Consider the following 9201-nt stretch of genomic DNA (forward strand, 5'->3'; position numbering starts at 1 on the left):
GTCACAGAAATATGTGCCAATCGTGTTACTAGAGCGTAATAACTGTTTTTAATGTTTAATATCTTGTTTTGTCTGTCAGTAACATAATACATGTGTAAGTTTGGCAACGGTTAGGCTATACAAGTATAGGCAACAGTTTTATCTTGGTCACAAAAAACAACAAACAGAGATCAAAATCGTTGTCTGGTATAGCCAAGGCTACTCTAAATTCAGCTAAGCTTGACTAATTAACTGAAGGGATAAACATTTATATTAAATTCTTTTTTATTTTGTTTTATTACCGGAAGCTTTGAAGTTTCCCAATATTTGTAAGTCCTCTAACCTAGTCCTGGGCATATGAGATTAGTCAAGCAACTCTTCTCAAGCAACGAGAGGGAGAGAGCGAGGGTAGTAGGGGGCGGGGGTCACCTTTTGTGCAAATATATCAACCAAGACACTGCCACCCGCATCAGATTTCTCGCTGAGAGACTGAGAGAGAGAGAGAGAGAGAGAGAGAGAGAGAGAGAGACAGGGTGAATGTTCCAGTGAGTGAGGCAGAAAGCAGAGAGAGAAGGTGAGGAAGACTCTACCGGGCTTTGTGCAACTGAAACGGCGGGTTTTCACCAGAACTGAAGAAAGACCTGTAAACAACATTGCAGAAAAAGCGAAAGAAATCTACAAAGTTAGAAGAACTATGGACGGGACGCTTATATCGGGACGCACTTCGCTGCTGTGCACCTTGCTGCTTTTGGGAACGCAAGGTAAGCCGCTTTTTAACCTCCCGAATCTGCGTTTCAAAGAAAGTTCAGACTGTTCACTAGTCTTATGTTGCCCACTTCAACCCTCTTTGACTGGCAAGGAGATTGTGTTTGTGACTTCGTGCTTTCTTTTCAGACATGTTTTTGAGGTCAGAACGGAGCCCGTATGAATTATTGTAGTTTTCTAATCAGGTTTTTGGAAAGTGGGCTATAATTTTAGCCCATATTTGGTTGATAGCTTGTGCTCTGTCGCTGCAGCGATTAAGCTGTAGTATGATGAAAATAACAGGTGTCAAGTAGGCTACAGCAGTAGATATAACGGAGACTCGTTTATGTAATGTGATGTTGTTGTATCTAACGAAGAGAGGACAAAACAAAAAATATCCCAAAATTGTAGTTTTGCTGTGCAGTAGAAAACTGTGGCGGATTGTTCTTGGAAAGACAAGGGTCTCAACTTGTTCTGTGACAGTTGAAGGGTTAAGCCAAAGCACTCTTAGCTCTTTGTGGTGCAGACGGAACCTCCGGCTCTCGGCTCTACACTTCAGTGCGCTTAGATCGGGCGGCGATGCGGGCGGTGCGGCAGTCTCAAAGCTCTGCAGCGTCTGTCGTCGGACAGCCGCTCTCTTTGATCTGCCCGAAGCGCGTTCATAACAGTACGGGACTACCGTTCGTCTCTCGTGCTTATGGGAGTTGATATCTGGGGATGCTTTTATTAAATATTTTGAATGCTAAAATAATTCAGCACAAAATGTTTCTTTTTCCCAACTTCATTGTCCCTCATCCAAAGACCAATATAAGTGTTAACCTGTAGCCTATTTTTAGTTTTACACCTCAGTTGTCTATTCCTTTATTGTGATTTTTCTTATATGACTTGAGTTTTGTTTCCGCCACTCCTTCAATACCTTTTTTCATGTCAGAACTCCCTCCCTCCCTTTATCTGTTCCATCTTCACCCCCTTCCCTTCCCTTCCCTTCCTTTCCCGCCCCTTGTATCTTACCTGCCCATACCTCCGTGGAGAGCCCCTCCTCCATATCTGTGTCACAGGGTCTATCTTCCTCTTTACCTTTGCCTCCTCGTCTCTCTGTCATCTCCTTATCTCATTCTGCCCTGACCTACTACCCCTGCTTTTCATCCACCCGTCACCACACCCTTCACCACACATCCCTCCACCTGCTGCTTTGTCCCTCACTCCCTCTCTCAGTCCCTCTCTCTTTCCCTCTCTCTCTCTTTCTTTATACTTCTGTGCCTCCCTCTCTCTCTCTCCCCCTCCCCCCTCTCTCTCTCCCTCCCTCCCTCTCTCTCTCTTTATTCCTCTGTACCTCCATCTCTCTCTCTCTCCCTCATCTCCCTCTCTCTCTTTTTATAGTTCTGTACCTCCATCTCTTTTTCTCTTTTCTTGTCTTGCTGTCTTTCCCCTTGATGTCTGTTGTCCTCTAGCCCTGTCCTCTTCTATTTTATGAATCATGTGTAATTATGTCCTCCATTATACCCCAGTGTGCGGAGAGAATCAGCTTTTTCATGAGGGCGGTACCTTCAGTGGTTCTGAGCTCCAGCCTTAGTGCAGCCCACAGCCCACAGCCCTGCATGATACTCCTGCTCCAACAAAAACAAGCATCCCCTGGTGTAAAGTCTGAATAGTGTGGCCTCTAGGCTTCTGCTCTCTCTCTCTCTCTCTCTCTCTCTCTCCCTCTCTCTCTCGCTCTCTCTCTCAACCTTTTACTCACTACACCCCTTCGTTTTTCAAAGCAGGCAGATCTGAGCGTGCAGCCCCTTAAGCTTCTCTCTCTTTTCCCTCTCTTGTTCTCTCGTTCTTTCTTTCTGTTTCTCTCTCTCTATCTCTCTTTCCCTGGCACTGGTATGTCCCAAGAATAGACTCAGTTTTGTGAGTGTCCGTGGGAGACTGTTACACAGCAATGCGTGCATTCCGCCAATCTTTCGGCCACTAGTTCCCTGGCCAGGCTGAGTCCCAGTGCGGTGTGTGTGTGTGTGTGTGTGTGTGTGTGTGTGTGTGTGTGTGTGTGTGTGTGTGTGTGTGTGTGTGTGTGTTTGGTGGGGGTTGGGGGTGAGCCGGTGCTATGTGGTGCATGACGACGGCAGGGCTCGTTGCGCGTAACTTGCCCCGGCGCATCATGTGACCCGTGACCCCCTGACCCCCTTGCCGGTCCAGAACCCTGCTTCACATTTCAAGGGGTCTGGAATTTTGGGCAAGTCGGATCAGCGATCTCCCGAGCGTCAAACAGGAAGGAAAAGCCGTTTCACACCTTCACTCCGCATCCGTGGGGCGGTTTGTGGGATACATTAGAATTTATTTAGAGTTACTCTACTGAGGTGTTGCTTAACGACCTGTTTTTTTTAGTTTTTTGCATTGGATGGGTGCCAATTCATTTGCGATCACCTCATCGCACCACACCGCGTGCTTAACCCTGAGGGGAATCGGAGGAGCTCCTCGCCGCAGTTCTGGTCTGCTGCAGTTGGTCCTGTCTGCCGCAGATAAAGGCGGCAGCAAATTGAAAGCTTTTGATTGCCACATTAAGCTCACCAGCGGTGGTGTGCGCTCGCGGTGGAATCAGGGTTAGTGATCGGGCGCGGGCCTGTCAGTCATGCTTCTCCCTTTTGTTGGGCGTCGGCCAGCGCGGAGAACAAGTCCCTCGCATGACTTGAGAAGATGATAGAGTCGAGTGAACATGACAGAGATCTTTTTATGCAGAAAACACATTAATGCCTGCAGCCTGCTCTTGGATCTCCAAATTAATGTGTCTGAGGTCCAGCGTGTGTGTGTGTGTGTGTGTGTGTGTGTGTGTGTGTGTGTGTGTCTGTGTCTGTGTCTGTGTCTGTGTGTGGTAAGGTATGTGTGTATTTTGGAGGGGGGGGGGGGGGGGAATTAATGTGCACCTGTGTTTGTACATTTGTGTTTGTTCCTGAGTGTGTGGCCAGTGGATGCATTTGTAACTGTGTTTGTGTGTGTGTTTGTGTGTGTGTGTGTGTGTGTGTGTGTGTGTGTGTGTGTGTGTGTGTGTGTATGTGTGTGTGTGTAAGTGGGCGGTGGGGGTGGGCTATGGGTGGACCTCAGATCACGGGAGCAAAAGCCAGTGCAGAGAATCGTTCAGACAGCCTGTCAGCTGGGTTTAAGGTGGCGGTCAGTAACCCCAAGCCTGTCCCCCCCCCATCTGGTCCCTGGGGGTCCGGGGCCTTAATTCCCCCGGTCATTTCCTCTTTAATGTCTCCACCCCACCCTGAGGCCGCCAGTAATTACTATCGCATTAGCCGCTTACACATTAAAACCTGCTATGCTCATTTTCCTCAGAGCCGCTGATAAAAGGCGGACATTCTGGGGTGCTTTCTCCCAGGTTTAAGCAGATCAGTTAAATAATGGTATTTAAACACACACACACACACACACACACACACACACACACACACACATATCTACACAAAGGTCTACATAAATAGTCCTGTAAACACAGTTACGCACTATGCTTTCATGCAGCAATTATATAACAGTCAGTCAAAATGTACTGACACACAAAAACAGACCACAGCACACCTCTCTCTGTAAACAACCCGACACGCATAGTGCAACAGTGCGCCCATAGGTGCTCATTTTGCTGTCAGAGTGGAGTGGAGTGGAGTGGTAGGAGTGGTAGGAGTGAGGCCGTGTTTTCCCTGTGGTTGAGCCGGACACCCACGGGCATTGAGCAGCTTGAGCCGTAGCGCCCTGGTCTGTCATTAGCGGTGTGATTCATGCTCGTTCAACAGTGGGGGCTGAGACTGAGAGAGTCGTCCAGGAATGAAAGGCATTTTTTCCGTGGACAGGTTGCATCTTGTCCCCGCCTGTCTCTCGCAGCCTCCCAACGTGGCTCCACCATACCACACACACACACACACACACACACACACAAACTCACACTCACACACACACACACACACACACACACACACAAACAAACACAAACACATAGCCTTTGCCAAAAACCCACCCACCAATCCCCCAACCCACCTAAACCCCCTCAAACATAACACTTTGGCGCTAATCCTCCGGCACACTGTGGTATGCCAGCATCCTTCCCCAATGCCTTCATTATGGAAGGGCCACATTTCCGTGGTTTAGCAGCCCCTTCATTCTCTCTTAACGCACCGTGGCGAAGAGGTTCCGCCGCAGCCCCTGTTGCCTGTGTTGGGTTTCTTTTCTCCTTCTTTTTCCCTCTCCTTATCTACAGCTCCAGAGGCCATGCCAGAGGTGGGAGGCACTCTGCTTTTGTCCTCGCCGCGATTTACGAACCTTTCGTGTTCACATATCAATCGCCCAAAAAGGGCCCACAGCTGTGCGTGCACAGTACGGGAGAAAAGATGAACTCCCCATGACCGGGAGGGCTGTTTTGCCTTTAGGTTGCTGGGGACGTCCCCCCCCCCCCCCCCCCCCCTCGCTGAAACACCGCGGAAGGGCTTCGGTGATCAAAGCAGAAGGCTGACCACGAGGACGGCTCTGTGCACATCACTGTCTTATTACAAATCCCCATATTCTCTTCCGCCGCCCCAACTACAGGTCCCAGATCAGAGAAGCATGTGTTAGGTGTACTGCTCCAGGCTAGGTTTTTTTTTAGTGTGTAACTTGACTTAAGATGACGTCTTCCGTGGTGGTGCTGGCAGCGGGTTAAAGCACGTCTGGGAGATGGCTTTGCTCACTCGTCTGGTCTTTGGGTGCGTCTGATCCACTGTTTGATATGAAATCGCAGAGGGAATGAGCCCTCATCCCATAACAGGCTATTCCTCTTCATCCTAATATCTTCAAAGTCAGGTTAAAAAGATTAGGCAAACTGATACTTATGTAATGTGCACACACACACACACACACACACACACACACACACACACCCACACACAGACATATAAACACACACACCTATCATTTTAGGACATGGAGACTACACACATCTTAAAACCCGCAATTACCCTTTTCTCTCTCTCTCTCTCCCTCCCTCTCTCCCTCTCTCTCTCTCTCTCTCTCTCTCTCCCTCCAGCCCTAGCTTGGCTTTGTAGGTAGCAGCAGAGTTGCTCTGCTAGGGTGCGGTAGCAGCAGGCCATTGATGTTTATGGTGATTTACTGTGCTTCCTCCACTCTGTTTGCTGGCCGGCTCTTTTGTGCATGCCGACGCATTGATGATGTGGCAGAAAAAAGCTTTTGGGAGATGAGCCTTGCTGGCTTTGTTGCGCTCCCGAGTGCAGGAGGTTCGGACTCTCCAGAGCGATGTGATGGCACTGGGTGGGGTGGGTGTGGGTGTGGGTGTGGGTGGGGTGGGGGGCTTTCATCTCCACCAGTGGGCTACCCTTTCACCCATAATTTACAGCTCCCTCTGATGGCTTTTTGATCACCTAAAAATAAAGCCCCTGTTGTTTTGCTATGTTCTCCTCTGCCCTGGTTTCTGCAGCCTTCACCTCCCCTGGTCTCCCGTCCTGCTGTGTCTCTGCGCTGTTATTAACCACCACATCCAGCCTGCCTCCACACTCCCCCGTTTCAGACAGACAGCCCCGGTACAAAGGGGCAGGAAAGGAGGCACATATAGACGGGCGAGTGAGCCGACAGCCTTTGATTTCTTCCAAGGCTGCTGCCTCAAGGTTGCGGCCTGTCATTAGTGCCATCCAGCAGGCAGGCACTGGCAGACAGGAAACATACAGTAGCGGAGAACGAGGGCATGGGGGTGTGTGTGTGTGTGTGTGTGTGTGTGTGTGTCCTATTGTGTCAGTGCCTCGCTCGATTGTCAGCCTTCTCTGGAAAGGAGGTGAAGGTGGATGAGTAAAGAAAAGAGGTGGGGGGGGGGGGCTGTAGTGGGCTGTTAGTATGGTGTGTGTGTGTGTGTGTGTGTGTGGGTGTGTGTGTGTGTGTGTGTGTGTGTGTGTATTCAGGCGTATGTGTGTATGCGTGTTTCTATCAGTGTAGTAGTGGGTGCTAACCTTGAAAGCGGGGACGGTAGGGAGATGCAGGGGGGAAATTGAAAATTCACAAAGCTCTTGAGGGAGAAGAGGTTAAGTGCTACTGATCCATTTAGCAGGGAGGGGTTTCAACGAGAGAACACGCGGCGGTCGGAGCTCTTTACAGCCTCTCGCCGGGCATTTAGAGCCTGGCTCCCTTTCTCTTTTGGGGATTGGCAACATGAATCTGTTTCTGAAAGGGCAGCCTTAAAATGTTTTGATGCTTCTCTGGATTTCCTGTCCGCTGAGCCCTGAATGGTAGTTGTGCCCGTAACCAAGGAGACGGGGATCTTGGGGTCAGCTCGCTGCCAGTCTGTCCACAGTCACAAAACCACCCCCTCACTCCCCCCACTGCTTCTATGGTCTCTCTCCCCTCATACTCTCTGCTGTGCGGTGGTGGTCTTTAAAGGAGTGACATACCTGGCCCAGGCTGTTGTGGGATCTATATGTCGGCGCTGGTTAAAGAGTCGTCAGGCTGCCTGGGAAAGGTTGCGCTTGACAGACTGCACAAATATCCCCTTCCTTAGACAAGCAGGCGTCATTGTCATACCTCTCCGGCTCGAGCAAACATTCCCCACGACACAGAGGAGTGTTAATGAGCGGTGTGTGTGTGTGTTTGGGAGAGATAGAGAGAGAGTTTGTGTGTGTGTGTATGTGTGAGAGGGTGGTCAGGGGTTTATCAGTATAGTGTATGGCCTCTGGGTGAGCTGCACGCCCCACTGGCTGGTGGTATTCATTCTCCCAGTGACTCAGCTGTGGTCGCGGGGGTGGGACCTCCGCAGGAACGCACTCTTATTCAAGGCCATATCTTCATCAAGCACTCAGATAGCTTTGAGTCTTGAGTTTGGGGTGAGGCGGAGTTTAGCAGGGCAAAGATGTTGGTATGTCTTTTTGAGTGTACTTGTGCGTACGCGCTCTTTTGTTTATGTGTGTGTGTGTGCGTATGTATGCGTGGGCGTGTGTGTGTTCTTTTATGGATGGACTGATTTGGCTATTTTTATCTCCGTAGCCCTTCAGTACCGTATCATCTCCCATTCATTCAACATTACTTATCCGCAGCGGGCAGCTCTTAACGTGCCGTGGAGCAGCTTTTAAAAGCGGAACTCATTTAGCATGCAGGGGGTATAGTGTCATGTAGCACCTCGTTTCTCAGTCTGGTTAATGTGTAACTGCGCACAGTTAACCTCTACAGTGAAAATGGTCACTGTTTGACGAGCCACATTATTGCCTCCACAGTGCTTGACCCGAGTGCACAGCCGAGCGCGCTGAGTTTAGATATACATTTACCCTGGTGGGCTTCTGGGTCTGTGGTGGGAACAATGGGTGAATGTGTGTGTGTGTGTGTGTGTGTGTGTGTGTGTAAGTGTGTGTGTGTGTGTGTGTGTGTGTGTGTGCGTGTGTGTGTGCACGTGTCTGTATGTGAAATGCATCTTGAGCAAGAAAAGGCTGGGGGGGTGGGCCTGGATGAACTCTATACCATCTTCACCGACAGCACATGTGTGTGTGTGTGTGTGTGTGTGTGTGTGTGTGTGTGTGTGTGTGCGCTGGTGTCTTGTGTAATGTGCAACCTATGAGTCCTATTGAGAGAGAGAGAGAGGGAGAGGGGGATTCCCGCCTTCAGCAGTGTGTCATGGCTGCCAAGTGCCGGGTGGCGTATCGGGTAGCGTCCGTGGGGCGCGACGTCAGGTGATTGCCTGCAGGAGACTCACAGCTTTCTGTGGGGGTCGGGGGCTCACCTTACCTGTACTGCCCCGGACAGGAGCTCTCAGGCTGGGGTCACTTTCTCAGGCCCCCCTGCTGTCCGGGTGAATGTGTGCTCTGAGAAGAGAGTGAGAGGGCCAATGATTTAACATTTTTTTCCTTTTGTTTGTTTTTGCCAAATGGTTGATTTCTCTCTCCCTCTCTCTTTCTCTCTCTCCCTCTCTCTCTATCCCACTCCCACTCTCTCTCGCTCTACCTCTCTCTCTCTCTCTCTCTCTCTCTCCCACTCCCTCTCTCTTCCTCAGTATCATTCTTTCTTTTCATGCTTTCTTCCCTCCCTCTCTCTCTCTCTGCTCTACCCCTCTCTCTCTCTCTCTCTCTCTCTCTCTCTGCTCTACCCCTCTCTTGATGTGCTGACGAACCCAGCGGCTGATTGACTCCGCCGTCTGTCATTAATTTTCATCACAATGGTGGCAGCCGGCTGGACAGGCGGGGGGCTCTTAGATGTCCGGAGAGAGATCGCCACATCGCAGCCAATTTCTCCCCTCGCCTCTCTAACTGACAATCCTAATAATCGCTTTCAAGCCGGAGGCCCCGGAGCTGATTGATTCTCTCTCAGAGACCATTTCAGCTGAGCAGTGATTTCTCAATTGAGGTTGACCTATGACATGCACGTCATATATCTTTATATCTAGTTGTTGTTATAATTGATCGTCGATACGATATGTCATTTGATATTTGTGACTCACCTGAAACCGAGCGAACAATCTTAAACCCATCGTTGGGTTTTAAAGAT

General features: G+C 49.9%; 1 protein-coding gene across 4 annotated transcripts in view; it reads left to right on the plus strand.

The window, feature by feature from the left end:
- Positions 1 to 361: 361 nt before the first annotated feature.
- bcam (basal cell adhesion molecule (Lutheran blood group)) overlaps positions 362 to 9201 on the plus strand; it is a 54905-nt gene continuing 46065 nt past the window's right edge. For 2 of the 4 annotated variants that reach the window (XM_012818119.3, XM_031575798.2), the window contains exon 1: positions 363 to 740. In XM_012818119.3, the coding sequence (XP_012673573.1) occupies positions 674 to 740 (67 nt within the window). In that variant the 5' untranslated portion in view covers positions 363 to 673. Of the gene's footprint in view, positions 741 to 9201 lie in introns of all 4 variants that reach the window. The other 2 variants (XM_031575797.2, XM_031575799.2) reach the window with 2 other exon arrangements.

Source organism: Clupea harengus, chromosome 11 (assembly GCF_900700415.2).
Source record: "Clupea harengus chromosome 11, Ch_v2.0.2, whole genome shotgun sequence".
In the NCBI taxonomy this organism is placed as follows: Eukaryota; Metazoa; Chordata; class Actinopteri; order Clupeiformes; family Clupeidae; genus Clupea; species Clupea harengus.